Raw genomic sequence first — 22,869 nt, 5'->3', positions numbered from 1 at the left:
GTTATGTAGGTTATGGTCCCCTACTGATCTCGCTGGAAATGATGCTTTCTGATGCTCAACATGATACTCCATTTATTTGGGCTCCTGGCAGGAAAATGGAGCAGTTCCAATCAGACCTCCACTTCTTTCAATTTATCACTCCCTACAGCAAAGACGCATCCGATATGAAAGCACCTCAGGATGGTCTAAGTTTTAATCTCGCCATCTCCAGAATCAATAGCAAACTCACTCAAGTCCTGCATCAGCAATGAAGTGTTACTTTTAGGGAAGGAGGGACTGAGCTTAGAGTAGGCGATACACAAAGATAAATCACCACACATCAAGATGAGAAAATCGTTCCGATCATCAGCTCAGCAATAATGGATGACAAGCTAGAGGTGAATTATGCATGAAAGAAACTGCAGAGGGCCAAACTCGAGATCTGGCATCTGGATTCAAGGATGATTTCTCAATGGACAGTCAACCTGTCAATGCTCAGTTTGCATTTTCATCAGGGTATATAAGCCAGGGTAGAGAAACTGGCCCCAGCATTATCTTCAGGGCACCAAGCTTGACTTGACTCGCTTTGTGTATCCTGAATTCAGTCATTATAGATTACCTTTCCTTTAGATGGATGAAATATCGCTGGAAATGGTCTGAGTTCCCTGATGGCTAAAAGAAGGTAAGGAGGGGGGAACAGTATCTGTGGCAATAGGGCTTTCTTGTCCTTCAGACCTGTGATGTCATCAATGTCTAGTACCCTTGAAAGCAACGGTGGTACTGTGGCTAGAAAGGTGACCTCCGGTGACCTTGGGAAAGTCACTGAGCACATCAGGTGCCCAGATGGTAGCCAACTGCACTGGGCAAGGAAGACCAATAAAATCATAGGCCCAGGCTGACAAGCAGAGCATCTACAACTCAAAGTCTCACAGCCCTGAGTCACTGAGAGGGTGAGAGACTTGCCCAGGTCATCTAGATCTTATGTCAAAGGAAGGATCTGGGTCTCACTGACTTCAAACCCAGTGTTCTCTCTAACCATGGCTTAGTTTACCAGGGCAATGTTGAGAATAGTTAAGCAAATCAGCTTATGCTGGTCCTGGGTCTTCAGGACATTGCCACCAGTGAGCTAAAGACCAGTGGGATTCAAAATAAAATTAATAGCAGCCAGTCTCACAGATAAGTTCATGACTTAGCAGACACTTCCAATCTCTGGTCTCTGGTCTCTAGCTTGCTTTGGTAACAAGAGAATGACACCCGCTAGCTTGAAAAGCAAATCAGAAAAGACTGGCCCAGCACCACTCCCTCCTTTCCTGCCTAAACCATCCCATTACCTTTCCTGATCTTGTCATGAAAGTTGATGGCATCCACCGAAGCCGTGACGATGTTGGTCTTGCAATGGCGGGCAGCCACAATGCCAGCTACTTCATCCATTAGCTTCATGGTAACACCTACACAAAGGAAAGGAGTCCCAAAGTAAGCCACACAACAGCCAAAGGGAATGCATGTATGTTGTGTGTGTGTGTTGTGTGTGTATGTATTTAATATATATATATGTATATCTTCAAAGCAATTCATACAATCCCAATTACTTCCTACCAACTTAACTGCAATGTTTATAGAAACAGAGGAGACTGGAGGGAAAATGTCCCCATTTGATATCTTCCAGGATATGAATTAAACTGGCATTACTTCCAACATTAAAACTCAGCCCTGCATTCTCCAGTGCTCACTACCTAATGGCCCTCCAGAGGATGTAGACATCTCCTTCACAAATCTCTAAACATGCCAGGGAGAAGTAGCCATAGAACCTGGATCTGCTGGAGAATGCCATTGATTAAGCTTTACTCTGCTTCCAAAAACAAAGGTTTGGATAATCAGAGGCAAACATTAGGAGCAGGTTTGCTTCTGCCCTTCTTCTTTCCCCTCCCCTCCTCTCCTCAGCATTCAATAGCAAAGACAAGGGAAGGAAGGAGCATTTATACAGCATCCACCTTTGCTCAGCATATTATAAATACCATCTCATTTGATTGTTACAACTACTCTGAGAGGAAGATGCTATTGTTATCCCTATTTCACAGTTGAGAAAACTGAGGTAGACAGAGGTGACATGACTTGCCATGGTCTCACAACTTGTGAGTACCCGAAGTTGGATTTGCACCCACTGACTAAGGACTCCAAGCCCAAGGCTCTATCCATGGAGCCTGCCCTGAAGAACCCTGGATATCTCTCAGAAACAAGATTTACTTCATTTGTATCATTCTACCTGTCCATAGGATTTACCAAAGTGAGCCAAGCTGGTTCAGATTCAGGCTTTATTGCACTTCTGTGGGCAATGCACTTCATCTGTCTGGTTTTCCAGCCTTCCTAGATCCAATTTTCTCATCTGTAAACCTTGAAGATCCAATATATGATTCCTAAAGTTCCTTCCTACTTTTTTTTTTTAGGTTTTTGCAAGGCAAATGGGGTTAAGTGGCTTGCCCTAGGCCACACAGCTAGGTAATTATTAAGTGTCTGAGACCAGATTTGAACCCAGGTGCTCCTGACTCCAAGGTCGGTGCTTTATCCACTACACCACCTAGCCGCTCCCTCCTTCCTACTTTCAATCTTCTGATCCTAGTTTACCAGCAAGTTTGGAGGTATCTCTTTTCTTCTACAAGGATATGGGTTATTTCCCAAAATGTAAAAGTTAGAGGAACACCTAAAAATTAGGAGAAGGGACAGTTGGACAAAGACCGAGACAGCACCCATCAGTTTGGCCTTCAGATGGCTCATTCGCAGGACAGGGGATGATGACTCTGTTTAGTTGGGCTGCTGCTCCAGACTGCACAAACAATGTGCTCCAGGACCATCTGGAAACACCATCTAGAGTTTGTCTTAGACTAATTTTGGTCTTTGAGCATCCAGAATCACTTCTACATCACAATGACCCAGCAGTTGGATGTCAAAGCAGCCTTCAGTCACCAAGGAGCCTGCCTAGCCACACACAACTGCCATGGTAGTGAGGGAGCAATAGCATTTATGGAGCACCTACTATGTGGCAGATAATGGGGTTGTGTTTGGTACAGCATCTGACAAGGAGTATTAACTGGATAAACACTAGTTTCTTATATTGGATGGAAGGGAAACAAGGACTTGCAAAGAGTCTTTGTGAGTAGAGGTGAAGATGGAGTCGATTCCAGGTGTAAGGGATGGCCACTGAAAAGGCACAGGAATGGAGGGTGAAAGGCTAGTTTGGCTGGATCTTGAAGTACAGGAGGAGGAGGGTTGTCCAGGGAGGCTGAAAAAACAGATGGGGCTCAGGTTGCAAAAACATAGACAAACCAAGATCTGCCAACTGTGAGATGAGGGAAAATGAAGACTAGATAGATAAACCTGGCTCATTTGGAGGAAAATACTGCCCCTGAAAGAGAGAGAAAGAAGTTTGGAGAGAGTTTTAGGGAAAAAAATAGTAACTTATTTTGAATATGTTGAGACTGGGATAGTTAATCTGGAATATCTCATTGGCAATTGGTGATGTGGAAAGAAAGCTCAGGGAAGATACTAGAACTGGATATGTCGGTCTGTGAGTCAACTGAATAGAGATATTGCTTCAATCCATATCAGCTGGGAAGATAACAGATAAAGGATATAGAGGGAGAAGAGAAAAGACCGCTAGGTAGCGTAGTGAATAGAGCACCAGCCTTGGAGTCAGGAGTACCTGGGTTCAAATCCGGCCTCAGACACTTAATAGTTACCTAGCTGTGTGGCCTTGGGCAAGCCACTTAACCCCATTGCCTTGCAAAAATCTAAAAAAAAAAAAAAAAAGGGAGGGGGGTGGGCCTAACACAGAACACTCCCGGTTAGGGAGTATTATATGGATGTTGAGCCAGCAAAGGAGACTGAGAAGCACCACTCAGCAAGTTGTAGGATACGTAGCAGAGAAAAAGGTCACACACACACACACACACACACACACACACACAAAACAACCCAATAGTCCCCAGAAGTGGAGTGTCAATTCCCAAGTCAAAAAGGATGAGGGCTGAGAAAAGACTGTCAGACAACAATGATATTTGGAGAGAACAGTTTGAGGCGAATGCTGAGTTCAGAAACCAGAGTGCAAAGGGTTAAGGAAGAAGAGGAAACAAAAGTAGAAGCAACAAGGGTAGACAGCTTTTTCAAGAAGTTTGGCTGAGAAAAGGGAGAAAAAGGCCAAGTTCACATGAAGGGGTGTAGGGAGAGCAGGAACTAGCCCAAATGGTTTTAAAGCACTTATGGTCTGCTTTAGGAAAATAGGTGTTGTAATTCAATTCCTTTGTTTCATCATTTATATAAATGAGCTAGACAGGCTGATGGGCTTTAGGGAAAGGAAAATGAATTTTTTAAAAAGTGGTTATGAATTCTTCTACAAATTACAGCTGTGGTACAAAATGCTCCTTAATAATCCATGAGAAGAATATTCTAGTAAAATCGTACCTATGTTAAATTAATACACAAGCAAGTGGTAGGAACTCCACAGAGAAAAAAAGAGAACTAATTTTCCCCTCAGAAGAAGAGGAAGACTAGCCTAGAAGGCCCTGTTATTTCCTCTAAATTTACAAATTGGTCAAAGAATGTATCACAAGAATGAATGCAACATGGTTGAGCAGAAGGTGACCTTTTCTGATCTGAACAGAACATCATAGGGAAAAACTTCTAAACCCATACTGAAGCACTACCTCTATTGTGTACCAAGACTCTAAATCCCAAGGAACCACCATAAAGTACCTAAGATAGAAAGGGCCCAGTGCTGGAAAAGAACCACAATAAACAAGATTCTAAACCCCACCAAATCTTTAAGTAAAAGAGTTGGCCCTGGTGGAGCAAAGATCTAGGAAAACCTACCTTGGGAGTAAGCAGCCTCCTTTTTCTAAGGTCTTGGGTATATCTCTATTGAGAAGAGTCCCTGTTACAATGTCCAGAAAGTAATTTTAATTTCATTAACTTAGATTACTAGACATTTCTTTGTCTAAATCCAATAATATTTCTAGAAGCATTATTTGTAATAACAAGGAAAGTGACAATTCATGGGTAGTGGGGATTGTGGAACTGATGAACAAACTATGATCCTTTAATGTAACATATCATCTATATTATAGTTCTGTGGATGATGTGACCCAAGATTCTGTTCAAAGTCCCCCTTTTCTCCTCTTTTTATACTCTGTGTGACCTCATTGACTCCCAAGTATCATCTCTAGACAGAAAACTCTCAAAGTCATCTCTAGATAGACAGTCTTATGTTCCTCACTCCCAGTTCCACATCACCATCACCAACTGTCCACTGGATATTTCTATCTGCATATCCCACAGGCAGCTTCAACTTCTTTTTCCCAAACTCACCCCTCTTTTATTTGAGGGCATCACAGTCACCAAGGTAATTAATCTTAGTGTCATCCTCAACTCCAACTCTGACTTCATCTAGCCAATCATCTACCAGGTCTACCTCCACAAACATCTCCCACATCTGACCCTTTCTCTCAAAGTCATCACCTCTGGACTATGGCAAAACCTTCCAAATAAATTGCCAATTCATTCTCTACCCTGCTACTTAAAGTGGGTTTTCCCAAGTACCTGTTCACAAACCCCTATGCACCTGTTACCTTCAAGTTATATCAATATACACATTTATAATCAGTTCTTCACAACCTTGCCCTCTCCTACCCATCCTTTCTAGCCTTATACTATGTTATTCTCCTCCTTGTACTCTTTAGTCAGGACAAACTGGCTTTCTTCCTGTCCTTCACCTACTCCATCTCCTGTTTCTCTACTTGGTGCAGGTTGATCCCCATATCTGGAATGTCCCATTTCCTCACTCCTGCCCCTGAGAACCCCTAGTTTTCTTTAAAACACCAGTCAGGTACCACCTGTCCATTAAAGCCTTTCTTACTGTGTCTCCCCTCAATCTCCCTTAGATTCAGTATGAGTTGAATCCATACTTGAACAGGAGAAGAGCAGGTTGGATTATTTTTAGCAAAAGCTGAGCTCTTCTGAAGATCTCAAAGATGCCACTAAAGCAAAGGCCTACCTTTCTAATGCTAATACTTAACTGCCATGTGGCAGCAGGGCATGAAATACAATGGTCTTTGAAGAATTAAAAAATAATTTCACACAGAGGACAATTGATGACTGTGAACAGGCTGCAACATTTAACAAATGGAGGAATTCCAAAGAAGAATCCATCCCTTGAACACTATGCTAAGCCCTAGGAATACCAAGAAAGGTCTGCCTTCAAGAAACTTCCTTTCTAAAGGGTTGTAGAAATATATACCTAGAGAGGCACATATGAGGCCAAGGAACAAAGTTGAGCTGGTCCTCAGGGGAGAAGATATGACCTGATAGAACCTAGGCACATCTTGGAGTAGCCCTGGCAGGACAGGGTTTCTAGAGGTTTCTAGTGATGCTTCTATCAGGATTCCATCTGCATCACTAGAAGCATCACTAGAAACCTCTTCTAAATTAAGGAAACTGTAGGTAAATGTGGACATTTGGATGGACTTCAAGGATGGAGGAAACTTCATTTTTGTCTTTGCATATCCGGGGTCCAGCACAGTGCCCAGCATCTGGTAGGACTTTAAAAAATGCCTTGATGGACTGAATGAAGAGACTGAATGAAGTAGAATTGCATCATAAGAAATGATAACTATAAAGAACACAAAGAAATATGGGGAGAATTTATGAAGTAACAAGAAGTGAAGAAAGTACAATGAGGACAAACCAGTTACAATTACTTAAAAAAACAATCAATACACATTTAATAAGCCCCTCCCATGTGATAGGTGCTAAGCCCTGGGTATCCAAAAAGAGCCAAAAAGAGAGTCCTTGCCCTCAAGGAGTTTACAATATAACAACATCAAAAGAGAAAATTTTAAATCTACTTTAAACTTTGTTTTCTCAAAGGAAATGCAAAAACACAGGGATCACAATTTTTTTAAAAAAGTTCATGGGGCTGGGCGGCTAGGTGGCATAGTGGATAAAGCATCTGCCCTGGAGTCAGGAGTACCTGGGTTCAAATCCAGCCTCAGACACTTACTAATTACCTAGCTGTGTGGACTTGGGCAAGCCACTTAACCCCATTTGCCTTGCAAAAAATCTAAAAAAAAAAAAAGTTCATGGATGGAGGCAGCTAGGTGGTGCAGTGGATAGAGCACCAGCCCTGGAGTCAGGAGGACCTGAGTTCAAATCCAGCCTCAGACACTTAATAATTATCTAGCTGTGTGGCCTTGGGCAAGCTACTTAACCCCATTGCCTTGCAAAAATCTAAAAAAAAAAAAAAAAAGAAAAGAAAAGAAAAAAAGAAAAAAAGTTCATGGGTCTTAGGCCAAGAACATTCATTTTAAAAAGTTCAGCAATACAGTAAGACATTATTACAATCATTCCTTCACAGTGCTGCTGTGGCAGCAATCCCACCAAGTTCGGGCAATTACCAACTTGGATTTGTTTTCCAAGATCTGTATCTGCTTGGGTCAGTGAAGAGGAAGTCAAATGGCCCATATATAATACACAAATTTGCAAGGGCAAAAAATTTTTTCTGATTCAATTTCAGATAGAGAAAGAGATAGATCTTTTTGGCATCTAAAGAGTTGGCTATTGAGAAAACCCAGAGAAGTTAGAACCTCTTCCTTTCCCATAGAGACCTAGAATATTACTCAACTCTGAGAAATGCTTATTTATAAAGTTGAAATTTTCCTGAAAATTTACCTTTTTACTGCTATCTTATTTTTACATCACAATTGTTTTTGAATATTTCTACCCCCTTACCCACTCATTCATCCATCTGAGATCAAAAGACAAAAAAGTTATTATGTAAAACCAACCAAGCCCTCACCACATCTGAAGAGTATATGCAATATTGTGCAAACATAACATGCCTCCCTCACCCCACAACACACATCACTCTCCAATGAGATTGTCATGCATTTTCTCAACTATCCAAGGCTTATAGTCTGTCTGCTCATAGTAATTACACATAATTTTATTTTTGTTAAAGAAACCAAGAGAAATTATTATTTTTCTATTATACTAATAATCAATTATTAAATTAGGATTAAAGGTTTTTCCTATTTCCTCATTCAGGGACCAGTCCCTGCTGGCCAGTTAGTCAATCTATGAAGGACATTGCAGATAAGTGAGATTGCCCAAATTCTAACATAACCTCAGTCTTGGGCAGGACCCCACCAGAGGTTCACATAGCATTATCGCTTTAATGTCATCCAGATAGGTTTAAAATCTGCCTTCCAGATTTTAAGCATAAGTGATTTATGGTCACACATTCAGTAGATACATGCTGAAGCAGGATTTGAACACAAGACACCTTACTCCAAATATATAGCTAACCTATCTACCATCCTAACAATAATGCTTGTGAAAATCATCTGTGCCTCTTTAAATATATACCATCAACTATCTAAGTGGCCATTCTATTCATTTTTCAATGTTTTGAAAATATTTGGGTGTTTCTTCTTAAAAGGGTCCCTTTTCTAGGAATAGCAGTGTTTCAACTCATTAACAGACAACAATTGGCATCCCAACTATGACAAAATAAATTTTGCAAATTGCAGTCTTTCAGGTCCTGTACTTATAGTCTGAGATTTGAAGCTGCACTGATGACAACAAAATTGTAGGATTCACCATCCTTGGATATTTCAGTCGTTTGAGGAAATATGGGAAGGAAAACGTAGTCTTGCTTGGCTGCTAACATGTAGATAAACATCTGGTACCAAAGATATTTTTGAATGTAACATTTAACTGCCTTAACAGATCTTAAAAAAAAAAGCGTTGACAGTATGTTGACTGGTTTAAAAATAGATGCAGAATGTTATTTTTTTTTCAAAGGCTGGTTGACTAGGTCATGTTTCTCGACTATCCCAAAGCTGCAGTTAATAGAACCACCATTTATGGAGTCAGAGCCGACTGCCCAGTAGATAGACATTTTTTGTTGTTGCATTTCTATATTTAAGCCTAACTGACAGAATGAGGGTCTTAGATGACTATATTAAGAAAATCAGAGGCACTTCATCTTATTTTTAACAAGTCACCCTTTGTGTAACAAACAAGGGATTATTATAAAATCAGATTTAGCAACAGACTTCCAAAACGACACTGGCTTCTTCCTCTACCTGCTTCTGTTCCTCTGAATCTGAATCAAGCACAGATGAATATTACCAAAGTAACTAAGGCACTGGCATAGTAGAGGTAATGGGTCTGAAAAGAGACTGAAAATAATTTTCAGATGTAGCCAGCACTCTGTGTGTGTGTGTGTGTGTGTGTGTGTGTGTGTGTGTGTGTGTGTATGGGGTGGGAGGTCAACTAACAGGGATTCATGGCACTCCTCCTATGGGTCAGGCCCTTTCTACTAGGCATTGGGGACACAATATACAAAAAAAAGGGAACACACCCTGCTTGAAAGAGTTTACACTCCACCAGGGAATAGAATAAATAGAACAGATAGAACAGATCCCCAATAAATTCAAGGTTGTTAAATTATGAGGCAGTCAATGAGGCAGGGCACTAGAGCTATGAGGAGGCATCAGGGGCAACTTCATGCAGAGGGATCAATCTTTCAGTGTTAATCATCACCAAACTGTAGGAATATTCCTGTGCAGCTGAAAATGAGGTGCAAGAATTCAAAGATATTTTAAAAGACGTATATGAACTTATGCAAAGAGAACCAAGCAGAATCTAGACACCAATATAAACAATGATTGCAATGGTGTAAAGGAAGGGTCACTAAAAGGATGTCTGAATTCTGAATAACAGAAAATGGAAAACCTATAAAGATTACAGAAAAGTTTACTTTAAACTTTGCTTTCTCAAAGGAAATGCAAAAACACAAGGATCAAAAAATATTTTAAAAACTTCATGGGGGGGCTGCTAGGTGCCACAGTGGATAGAGCACCGGCCCTGGAATCAAGAACTCACCTGAGTTCAAATCCAGCCTTGGACACTTAATAATGACCTAGCTGTGTGGCCTTGGGCAAGCCACTTAACCCCATTGCCTTGCAAAAACTGAAAAAAAAAAAAATTCATGGGTCTTAGGCTAAGAACACTCATTTTAAAAAGTTCAGCAATACAGTAAGATATTATTACAATCTCTCCTTCACAGTGCTGCTGTGAACTGTATATCATCCTTAACAAACTTTATATCATCCTTTGGGGCAAAGATGGAAGGGGGCTGAGAGGACAGGATGATGGGGAGGTTGCCAATCAAATCAGATGTTTTGAACCTATTTTTCTGCATCACACAGTAAAGTTCAATGGGGAGGGGACATGGGAAATGACTATGATATAAATACAAAAGGCATCAATTAAATACATTTCTAAGTCCTCCCTGGACATGACCCAAGCATGGGAGTGGTCAATCAGAAGCAATGATGACTTGGGGGGTGGGGAGATAGGACTCCTGTCTTACAGTGAAGGAAGGAATAGAAGACTTCCCTTCTCTTGGGTCTGAGGGGGTGGGGGGGGGGGGGTAGGAAGGGACTGTGAAGGTTGACATGAGGAATATGTTGCTGACAACTAGACCTTAAGTCAAGACTATTTTGGAGGCAATTTAGGGATGCTCGGAAAGGTTCTTTCACAAAGACTGGAATTCTATGATTTTGGCCAGATAAGGGTGCTTTCAAAAGAGAATTGTATGTATGCCAGATTTTGATGGTGAAGAGCTATTTTTATGATAAGGTAGAGGGTGGGTCAGGGATCAATGTGATTAGGTATTCCTTCATGACAGTAAAGAAAATATTGGAAGGTATCTAATTTTCATGAATTTGGCCAACCCTAATTAGTGATACAGATGAGATCCCAAACACAGCACCCCAGAAGTAAATTTTCAAGGTCTATTCACTGGCTAAGCATCTCCAGTGGAAGGTTTTCTAAACTGACTCCATGACCTATAACTCAAGAAGGGAAGACCGTCCCCCCACAATGGCAGGCCGTACACCGGCAGAGTGGAGGAGGATCATGGCTGAAGAGAAACAGGCGCCGCTGTTAGACTAGGGAGGCTTGGGGAATACCAAGTCATACAAATGTGTTTTGGATGTCTAGAGCTCCTTCCTGGTATTTTATTCCTCTACAGAGAGACAGTCAGGAAAAATTCTCTAGGAATCTAACAGAGGAAATTGAAGCAAAACAAACAAAAAGCAATAAGAGACTTACAAATAGGCCTAAGTATGTTGATCATAGTAAGATCACAGAATTAGAAAGGCCCCCAAAGTCATAGTCCAAGCCCATACAAAAGGCATTTTCACTATTCCATGCCTAACCAGCTTCTACTTCTGGATAGCTCTAACAGTTCTTGACCTTGTTCCTAAACAAATGGCTTTCCACTCCTTGGAAGATGGTGGTTCGAACACATGTCTCATGTGACAGTCTTCATACACTTGAGGATGGCTATCCTCCTGAGTCTTCTGCAAATATCCCAACTGTTCAGTCAATTCCTAATTCCCATCATCATCCTGGCTGCCTACTTCTGGACAGTGAAGAGAGCTTCTGACAAAGGCAGATGAACCTCTCCTTATTCCTGGAGGCTTAACCTTAATGCATCCCAAATCCACATTATACATTTTTTGGACCATACACCCCACTGTTGGGGGCAGCTAGGTGGCATAGTGAATAGAGCACTGGCCCTGGAGTCAGGAGGACCTGAGTTCAAATCCAGCCTCAGTCACTTAATAATCACCAGTTGTGTGACCTTGGGCAAGTCACTTAACCCCACTGCTTTGTAATAAAAATCAAAAAGAAAACCAACCCCAAAACAACAAAAAAAAAAAAATCATACTTAACACTGTTGGCTCATTCTGATCTTACAAACCACTAAGCCACCAGAGCTCTTTCAGAATTGCTATTTAATCCTATTAAATTTCATTTTATTACATTAAAACTAATGTTCTAGTCTATCAAGATCTTTTTTTTTGGTTACTGGTTATAATTCTGTGTGTTTGCTATTATTTCCCAGTGCTATGTCCCTTGAAAATTTGATGAACATAAACAACTAGCCTTAGTCATAGTCAGGATCTTTTTGGCTCTGACTGTTCTCCAGTGTGCTAGCTACCCTTCCCAGCACTTAATCCTCTGCTCAGATGATGAACATACCATCTAGGCTATGTATTGCCCAAGTCATTGATAATTTACATCATCCACAGATCCTTGGAGTAGTCCACTAGAGATCTCCTCTCACACTGATATCAAAGGTCTTTGAAGCCAGACACCCAATTGGGTCCAGAATCCATCTAATGGACTGCATTTCTCCACTCCATACTGTTCTTCGTAAGAATAGTATGAGATTACTAGAGCAGGGATGAGGAATCTTTTTTTGGCCAAAGATCATTTGGCTATTTATAACATCATTCACAGGCTATATTTGGACAAACATTTAATTCACCCCTAAAAAACTGCTAGATTGAATTTAGATTCCCCACCTGCAGATGCCTCATTAACACCACACCAACACAGCCTAAGGGCTAGAGGTTCCCTGACCCAGTATTAAAGCAAAAGCTTTGCTAAAAACCTAGGGAGACAATGTTGATGGTGTTCCCCTTGTCTAGTAATGCTATCAAAAGAAGGAAATGAACTGATGAGGCCAGACCAGCTCTCTGGAACCATGGTTTCCTTTCTAGATGTCTGCCAGGCAGCTCTTTAATGAGCCATTTTAGGATCTTTTCAGGAACTGAAGTCAAAAACATTAGTTTATAATCTCTCAACATTTTTTCCTCCTTATCCTTCTCTTTTTTCCCCTCCTCCTGTCCTCTTCCTTCTTCTAAATATTAGGACAACATTTGCCCTTCATCAGTCTCCACTCTCATTTTCCATCTTTCAAGTATCATTGACAGTGGTTCAGATGACTCAGATTCATCTCAGTGCTCTTACTAGCTTTATTTCATATAGATAGATAGATATTATATACATGCATATATATATATATATATAACAAAAAATGATTCAAATAAATTTATATCCATTTTCCAGTTTCAGAGAAAATGGAAGCAAAATTAGAATTGAGAAGCTCTATTATTTCGTCCACCCTACAGGAAGGTCCCATCCCATCCCTTCTCTGATCCTTCTTTTTTCTCCCCAACAAAGCTAACAAAACCCTTTTGGTTGAGCTTTACTTCTCTTATCCTCAGATTATCCTTAGCTAGAGCACTCCTGATACTCATTATGATACTTTTTATTCATCCTCTCTTACTTCCCTTACTTCTGAATCTAAGTCATTTAAGTTTTGTTTTGTGTGTGTTCCCATTTGCCTCTTCATTGCAACTGCTTCCTCTGTGTCTACAGAATTTCATTTCTCACAATCTGACCCTCTAGATTCTAGGGCATCTTCCATTCCAGTAGCATTTTAGCCCATGGTATCCAACCAATCTTTCCTCTAAATCCTTTAAAAATGGCTCACTCAAAATCTAGGGTGTGGTAGCCTATGCTTGGATTTCCTCCTTCTACCATTAACTCCAGGAATCCCTTATCCCTAAAGTTCCCTCTGTTAAAAACTATGAGACCCTAATGATTCCTAAGGCAAGTCAAGAAGTTTTTAGCTACTCTGCTTTAGGCTTGAAATTCCAGCAACTGTCTAGATAATATAAGTCCCCTGTCACTATCATGATGTTTTTTGCCAGGACTTCCTACACACCACATTATTTCCTTTTCCCACTCAGGTAGATTGTGGTGTACTCCAATGTCGAAATGATTTGCTTTTCTCTCCACTGACCTACAATCAAATGCTTCTTCAGGCTTCTCTCCTCTGATGCGCAGTGCCACAACTCCATCCTCCTTCTCCCTACCCAATTTCTTTTGCACACATTAAATCTCCCTGGAAATATTGCCCAACCATAGATTTCATCTCAGTCTTGGGGAAACTATAACATCAAATTTTCCTACTTCTCACTGGGGTCTTTGGTTTCTCTTTCTGGTTGCTAGTACTCCGGATATGTGTGTGTAGATATTTGAGGCCCCAGTTCCTCCTATGAACTTCTGCCCCTATCAACAGCTATCTTCCTTCACTGTTACTCTTCTCTATGGTATCAAACTTTCCAGACTCAAGTGGTCTTGTCCCTTCTCGGCCCTTTTAATTAAAGCCTCTTTGCTGAGATTCACAAGGCCTATAATAGATATAATTCTGCATGAGGGCTTGAAGAGATGATGTGTTCTTAGGAATCCTGGTCTCAAACTGCTATTTCTCTTTTGGAGATGCTAAAATCACAAAAGAAACAGAGTTCTTTGCCACGCCTGACAGTCTGGGGCCATACAGTCTATTTCTTCCCTTTCAGTCTACATTCCACAGTCCAAGGTGCGTGAGGTGTATAAAGCATGCATCCCTTTTCACTTCTTAGCCAGAAGTGCTGGAAACACTGGTGTTTCCCAACATAAATGGCAAATGACTAGGCTATTGAAATCATCACAGGTCAATGGGCAAGCAGCTGTAGAAGCCCACAGATACCATCATTATTATCCAGCTCATGGCCAAGTTTTATTAGCTGGTAAAAGAAAAACAAATTCCTTATCAATGCTCCTAACTTATATACTCTGTAATACTATAAATTTTTCCTATTCTATACTAAAATGTCAATAGAGACAAACAATGGTCCATTAAATCTGACTTAAAAGAGGCTTTACTACTTTCATTAACCCATTATTCCTTTCCAGGAGAAAATTAACCAATGGGTTCTGTTGGAAAATCAAAGTAACTGGAAATCCACTGACCCAGAACACAACCAAGTCTCTTATGGCAGAGGAGCTTGAGAGGAAAGGTAGGAGGGAAGGCTTCTTTGATAGACATGTTTGTAGACAGAAAATTGTAAAAGGTAGAAGACAACTGAATCCTGGCAACTCATTTTCTGAAATATAAAAATTTGCCTCTAGGGATAGTCAGCAATCACTCTCATCATGTCATTTAGAAGGAAGATTCAGAGCTCCTGCCTAGGGCCGATGCAATTCTCTCTCTCTCTCTCTCTCTCTCTCTCTCTCTCTCTCTCTCTCTCTCTCTCTCTCTTTCTCTCTTTCTCTCTCTCTCTCTCTCTCTCTCTCTCTCTCTCTCTCTCACACACACACACACACACACACACCCCACACACACAAACACAGACATACAACCCCATACCCCCCCACACACACCCTAAAGCCCAAAGCCCAGCAAACATAGTCCTGATCCCACCCAATAAGATTCTTTCTAACAGGCTAATAAGGGGCTCCCCTAGAGCCCCAAGTAAAGAGCAGCCTGTTAAGTAGACCTGATTCACATTCACAATTCCCTACAAATGTAACTGGATACTCTAAGTACTGGAAATGCATCTGTTAAAGCCACCTACCAGATTCTTATAATTCAAATTGTGAAAAGCTGCCAACAGTTTAGGTTATAACCAATCTATCTATTGGTAGCGCAGAACCCCCATCAAAATGCCTCCACACATCTCCCTGCATGCATCACCATATATCTTGCTTGCTGGGGATCCTCCAGGACTCATTCAAAATAAACAAGAATCATCTCCAAAGTGGTCTGGGGTGCCTCAATTTCTTTTCCCAATCATTTATCAAGAGCAGGAAGAGGATATATTCAAGCTAAATCCCTGCAATGCTATCTTGCCAAATTTGGGGGGGGGGAATGAAATTACTTTTCAGGAAAATTAGTTCCAAAAGGCTGACAGTCAAACAATAAGCAAAATAAAGTATCTCTGCAAAGGCCTGGCCCAGTAGCTTGTTCTGATTCTGAGAGACTTGTTTCTGTCTAAACTGAAGAGAGGCTGACCAAACCGGCAAAGACGTGGTGCTGGAAATCCTAGATTAAGTCCCAATGGCTCCAATGAGCAAAACAAGGGCCTTTCTGGGGGACCTAAGCCCAATCTAACCTAAATCATGGTCAGAGAATAAAATAAAAGATAGATTCACCTGAGTGCCCACAGGACTCCTAGAGTGATGGTTTCAGAAAATATCTCTAAGAAAACTTTGGGAGAATGGAAAGGAAACCTGCTCTCCCTATCTCCCTTTACACATACCCCCACGACCCCAGTTTTCAATCTACTGGCTCTATGGGTATGTCATACTTTGAGAAGAAAGAATCAGGGGGCAGCTAGGTGGCGTAGTGGATAAAGCACCAGCCCTGGAGTCAGGAGGACCTGGGTTCAAATTCTGTCTCAGACACTTAATAATTACCTAGCTGTGTGGCCCTGGGCAAGCCACTTTAACCCCATTTGCCTTGCAAAAACCTTAAAAAAAAAAAAAAAGAATCAGAATTCTAAATGTCTCCCTCCAGAGGTAGACAGAACAGGCCTCCTTCTCCAAGACAGTTGCTTAAATGTAAAGGAAAAATAGAAGAGAAGGGGGTGGGGGGAGGCAGAGAGAGACCCACAGACCTTGAAATAAGCATCTAGATCAAAGTTGATGATGTTTGTTCTTTGTTCTCCAAGGAAGACCATGTTATTAAAGAGGTTATACCATGACAAGCACGAGAATTGGATTTGAATGAGGGAGCACTCTACTAAGTCACCCAGCCTCATTTTCTCCTCTGGAGTCATCCAAGTCCTGTGACCAGATATGAATCAGAACAATTGGAGATGGTCAGGGTTAAGTCAGATTTGAATTCAGGCCCACCTAGCTGCCCCCAAAAGTACAAAGCTAGGAGAACAATGAAATCCTGGACCAGCCACAGTCCTGGAGATCAGGAATTGAGACTGTATTTAAAGAATAAAGCTGCTATTGTCATTTAAATTCATACCTCAAGGGTTTTTTTTTTGGGGGGGGTGTTTAATACTCCTTTCTCAGAGGGTCTTTTATGGCTAATTAAAAGAGGATAACAGCTAGATAATAAAGGGTAACTATAGCAACCAAATTCTCAACCCCACCTACCGACCCCTGGCAGAACAAAGGGCCCTGACAGTTGCTTACTTAAGCTCTCTCCTCCTGGGAAGATAACAGAGATCCTACCACTGGGAAACAGGCTGTACTTTAAGAGAGGGGAGCATTCACTAGCACTTATAGTTCCCATTGAAAGTTTTTCCTCTCCCAGATGCTTCCACTGTCATTACAGCAGGATCTATAGGTACCAAAAAGTTGAAAAGTGAAGAACCCCTGTTGAACAGGCTCGCCCCCTCCCCCCACAGGTTAGTTGAGATGCTGGGTGCCAGCACCAAGGAGGTCATTCATCCCACATCTAGCTCTGAGGCTCAGCGAGCAAGCAAGTAAACGTGTGTTTCCAATTTCATGTTTTGGCTGGTGCTCTTACCACCAACAGAGCATAGTGAGTGACTCAGATTGCCTCTCCAGAATGGCTCAGCCTGGTGCTGGGCAAACAGCAGGAACCCATCACACGAAGGACCACGTGCTTGCTAAAATGGGGAGAGGAGGTCTTAGTAGCCAAGTGGAAATTCATCCCAGTAGAGATGGGCCTCTTAAAGGGAATGGATCAAGTAAAAGGGCTAGCAGCCTCCACTACTTTAAACTGAAATGTCTCACACACATAGAAAAGTCCATTAACTTGAGTCAAGTAAGTTTTGGCATCTTTTCTGCAAATATATATAAAAACTGAAAAAAACAGCCAACAGAATTCTCCTCCTGATGGTTCCCTGGTGTGTAGAACGGGGCCCTGGGATCTCAAAGCCCATGATAATAGGGAGCAGGAGGGAAGTGCATAGTGGCATTACCCCCATCTCACTGTCAGGCTATAGAAGGGCATCAAGGATATGGCTGGCCCCTGAATGCATCTTCATGCCCCAGCAGCTCTCCTCCCATGTTCCCAGAGGTTGCAATCTGACACTGGTGTCTCCACAGATCCCTGGAGTACTGAGGCACCACTGAAAACCAAAGGGAAACCTTCTGGTCCAGGTGGGCTTCTAATAAAGCAACATGAATGCTGCCTGGATCTGAACAGCTGGAGATGCTCCCAATGGCTAGCCCTCAGATTCAACCCAGAGTGATACACGAGAGGAAGGAAAGTTATCTTCTTTGCAGGGAATCGCAGACAAGATAGCTTGGAGAATCACAACAATGGTGGAACAGGCAACAGGCACTGAGTGACTGAGTAAAAGTCAGGGCCTAGGAGCCTGGTTTCTGTGTCTTCAGAATGGAGAGATCCAAAGTTCCCTTTCCATTCTGCTCTCTCAGAGGAATCCGGGGAAGGAAAGAGAACACAGGGTTTCCCTTCCATCTTCCCCAAGTTTCCTCAGAGACAGTTTTTGAAACGCCCTGGGAGTTCTGTGGGCACTCATGTGAATATATCTTTTATACTATGACCCTGAATTGGGTTAGAATGTGTTCAGGTCCCCAAGAAAGAGCTCCTATACCCCTCCTCATTGGAGTCACTGGACTTCATCTAGGATTTCTAATGTCACAGACTCCTCCCTGAGCACCACGTCTCTGCAGGCTTCATCAGCCTCCCTCCAGGTTAGGCATAAACAAGTCTCTTAGGATCAGAGACAAGCAATCTGTCACATTCACAGGCTGTAGGCAGGGGTTTTTGTAGCAAAGGTAAACAGCACAGAATTTATGACTAAAGACTGAATTAAGAAACTATTTCACTTGATTTTTTTTTCCTGCAAATGGTATCTAGTGAATTGCAACTCTGTAAAAGTCTAGATACAAATTATTTCCGATCCTGTATTTGTTGACAGCTCTTTATAGGAAAATACAAGAAAATGCTAGCTTTCAATTATTCTCAATATGGTATTCATTTCATTCAGTCGCTCCTGGTGAGAGCCCGGATACTAGAGTAGATGAGACTGGGTTCGGTAAAAATTATTGGGCACATTTTCCAAAATTGCAGGCACAAAACCTCCATGATAATAGAGGCAAATGACACATTATAAAGCTGCTGTATAAACACTTCCTAAACAAGCATGGGCAAAATGTGCTTGTGGCCATTGAGACTCAGTGAATGCATCACAGATCATGCTCTTAGATTTCTATAGAAAATTCTGAACCATTTCTATACCTGGTTGAACTGGGAAAGGGTCTTTTAATCTTCTTAGTCCCTGAATGGTAGCCCGCCTCTCTGCTGCTAGGCAGCCAAAGGCCAGATTGGTCTTTGGATCAAAGGAGGCAATGAAAGAAAGGCTATATTGAGGTGAAAACTTCCAAATACTAGGTGCAATAAGAGATTTACTCTAGCATGGAAGTTTCCATTTAAGTATCAGAAACAGTCAACAGGGAGAGGAGGATGTGCCTCATCAGGGACCTGCATTCCAAAAGACTCAAGAGCCCATTTCCGTGGCAAATCAGCATCAGGTGGCTGCGTGCTCTCTCTCATGTAGAGGAACAAATATAAATGTCCCTACTCACGGCAACACACAATGGCAGCAGCTAGTGAACTGGCTCTACAACCATCTGGGAGGACTGCCGTGATGCAAGGCTCAGGTTCTTCATGATCCCATTGGAGAGATGAGATGTCAAAACCCCAAAGGTCAATAAGCTCATTGTACCACACTGCACAGCTATCGATCAGCAGAACCAATTCTAGAACGTTCATCTAAGAGGTGAATTTTTACTGTCTAGGCTACTCTGTCTTCTATTCAGTCTCAGTGAGCAAATTTAGAGGGCTTAATCTATTTCAATGATCTGTCCCACTTTTCAGGTTTTTAAATGTTCCTCTTAGCACCAGCATTTAAAAGCTGGTCCAACAGTAAACAAGAAATTATGTGCAGCCAAATCAATAAAGGGCATTTAAAGGTACATTGTGATGCATTCATCCATCTGACTTTAATTTCCAATTTTTAAAGCCAGGAACCAATGGCATTTCAGTCATTTATTATGCAACCTCTTAAAGTTTAAATTTATACTTCATTAAACACAAGAGCCTAAATTGGGTCACACTGCAGTACAGTTTCCTAAGGGATATTACCAAGAAACAACAGAATGGAAAAAACAGCAGCAGCAGCCACTTCCATACCTCCATGAACAAAGCCGTGAAGAGTACAATCAGATGGCCCCACCAGATGTATCAAGGTGGACTGGCTGTAGCTGACAGTATATGGCTCTGGAATGAAAAATAAGATTAGGATTAATTTCCAACACATCTGCTTCCATAACTCTTTACCGAGTTCCTTTAACCAAATGAATAGAAACCCCCAATGTCTTGACAATACTGAGCTTGAACATCTGGGTATCGTTGCAGAGAAAAGGCTAGTTTTCCATAAATTTCTGTATGGAAAAGTATGGTCTCAAAACAGGCTCTGGAATTTTTGAAGAATGGATGAAACTCCTGGCCATGAAATACAGAAAATGAGAGGGGGGAAAATGATTGGTAGCTAACATTAAGAACAATGTTGGGAAGCCAGGGCTTTGGTTTGCCTTACAATATAACAGGCACCATCCCTGCTAAGAGATGTGGTAATTTTCCTTAGTCTTGTCTGGGCTGATGATGGGTTCATAGTCCCCACAGAATATGCCTTCCACCAGATCATTTCTTGTTCCTGGGAAGCATCTCTAGTATATTTAGCTCTCCAAATACTTTGAGGCTCGAAATGGTGCTAAAGGGATGCTTGCAAGGGACAAAAACCATTCAGATAAAACTAGTCTAGTAAACAGGAATCTGACTCAAATGGAAATGGATACTTAACTTTTGAGTTCTCTGATTGTACTATGCCAATACTATCTGTCAATACTATGGAGTTCAACACCAACAGGGTCTGCAGAGGTTAACTGTGGCAACTATTAACCATATAACGTGTCTGACCATAGTTAGATGCAAGAAAGCAGGACTGCAATGATGTTGAAATGAGGTCCTCCAAGAAGAGGGTTGGGTTCTGATTCATTCAGTAGATCATCTAGGATAACCAAGAAGGCTTGGGTCTTGCAAAACTCACTAAACAGAATAAATATACCACATGGACCATGGGGGAAGGGGACTTTGTTTATTCTAAAACTTGAGGGAATTATATTTATTTAAAGGATTTTAGGATTAAAATCTTAAGTAGAATTTGAAAACTCGCCAATGTGTATGCTTGCGCCTTTGTAGAGAAGGGTAAGACAAGGAGAAAGCATCTGCTCTTCCCATGCCCTGAGAATCTTGAGACAATGCTACACCTTCACAGCCCAAATGGGCCTCCAGGCCATGCTGCAGTTGCTGAGTGGGTCTCATCAGTTTTTAAAAATCATTTTCTTTTTCCCCCATTGGTCCCAGAAGCTGAAGACTAGTTTGAGACATTGTTTCTCAGCCCCATTGACTCTCTCTTGCTTTGCAGCTTTCATTTATTCAGCAATTTTCTTAGTTGAGTTTTGACCAGAATTTTGAGGGATAAGTGTGTTCAGGGGCAAGGTCTTATAGGACAGGTACCATTGGCACATCTGATTGAGACCCTCGGATGTTCAGAGCTCCCATAACCTAGCTACTGAGCCCTCAGAGGTTTGAGACTAATCTCCTATGTGGTTGCCATCAATGAGCAATAAAGTGTTCTCAAAGCCCTCTGCCACAAAGACACAGTGAGGGAAACTTCTCCAATAGCCAGCCAAGGCTTCTTTGCCTCTCTCTCTCCTCTCTTCTTCCTGTATTTTATGCTTCAACTTCACTCTAGAGAAGAAACTTACCGTTTGACAACTTAGATGTTCTTATTTCCCACTAAACACAGTCCTAGTAGATTTAACAGCAGTTTATAAATGTCATGCTATCACCTGTCACTGAAGCCTTCAGAAGGTCCGCCAACTGGCCAGGAAACTCCAGGGAGACACGAGCCTCATGGGCTCTCTCTTACACAAACAGACAGACAGACAGACAGAAAGATAGACAAACACACACCATCCACACAGCATTCCTACACAATACAACAATGACACTTCTCCAAGAGGATGCTTACCTTTAGTCTGCCTATCTGTGAAGCAGGCGGGTAGAAAACAGAAAAGGCATTGAAACCAACAAATGCTACCATCTGCTTTGTGCTCCATTCAAACAACCCTTGAAGAACACTTACTTTGCAGTGCCACGTTCTCCAAATCTACTGCTCTGGCTCATTCTAACAAGTGTTTTGATCAACAAAGAGAGCAACATCTTGACACAAAAAAATCTTACAACCCTATTTAATTGGAAAATATTTTGAAAAAAATGCTCAGCTGAGGTAATCTGAAATGCTATTTCCTAACCAATTACTATGTTACCACGGCTCTTTTTAAAAGGGTTTTAAGGGGCGGCTAGGTGGTGTAGTGGATAAAGCACCGGCCTTGGAGTCAGGAGTACCTGGGTTCAAATCCAGTCTCAGAAGACACTTAATAATAACCTAGCTGTGTGGCCTTGGGCAAGCCACTTAACCCCATTTGTCTTGCTAAAACCTAAAAAATAAATAGATAGATAGATAGATAAAATTAAAGGGTTTTAAGTAAGATTTAAACCAAACCCTGGTCATTTTGGTTTCTTCTCTTATAATAAATCAGGTGTTCCAATCAGAAACTCCCAAAAAATGCAAAGCCTCTGGTGATGGGCAGAGGAACAGAGATTTGATCCCCCTTCCATAGTCACCAGTCACTGACTTCATCTACAAAACTAGAAAAGGGCAGGGAAGAAACATGTTCAGTGTTTTCTGTGTCTGAAAGAAACCAAGGGAATCAAATTAAATCCCACAGTAATAGAAGTAGAGTAGAAAGAGATCTCCATCATCCTCTCCTTCACTTTATAACTCAGACAGATTCCTAAGTGTGCCTTAGATCACAAGGGTGTTAAGTGTCAGAGGCCACATTTGAATCCAGGTCCTGTCCTCATTTCACTGCTTGCCTGACTAAATGACCAGATCTTCTTCTGAACGGTTTCTCATCTTTGGAGTCACTACTCCTAAAGAAACACAAAGAAACATGAAATCTAGGAGAAGGAGGAGAATTAAGTTGGATAACAAGGAAGCTAGAAAGGCAAAGGCCTAACTCTTCTCCAAAATCCAGCTTCTTAAAATTACCCAGCTGTGTGACCTTGGGACT

General features: G+C 41.5%; 1 protein-coding gene across 5 annotated transcripts in view; it reads right to left on the bottom strand.

Annotated features, from left to right (window-relative positions):
• The window catches only part of ACOT7 (acyl-CoA thioesterase 7), a 160,005-nt gene that overhangs the window by 57,118 nt on the left and 80,018 nt on the right, over positions 1-22,869 (bottom strand). For all 5 annotated transcript variants that reach the window (XM_074218600.1, XM_074218601.1, XM_074218597.1 and 2 more), the window contains 2 exons: positions 19,862-19,948; positions 1,311-1,427 (listed from right to left, as the gene is read on the bottom strand). In XM_074218600.1, the coding sequence (XP_074074701.1) occupies positions 1,311-1,427; positions 19,862-19,948 (204 nt within the window). The remainder of the gene's footprint in view (positions 1-1,310; positions 1,428-19,861; positions 19,949-22,869) is intronic.

Source organism: Macrotis lagotis, chromosome 1 (genome assembly GCF_037893015.1).
Source record: "Macrotis lagotis isolate mMagLag1 chromosome 1, bilby.v1.9.chrom.fasta, whole genome shotgun sequence".
NCBI lineage: Eukaryota > Metazoa > Chordata > Mammalia > Peramelemorphia > Peramelidae > Macrotis > Macrotis lagotis.
This window is presented reverse-complemented; position numbering and strand designations above follow the sequence as displayed.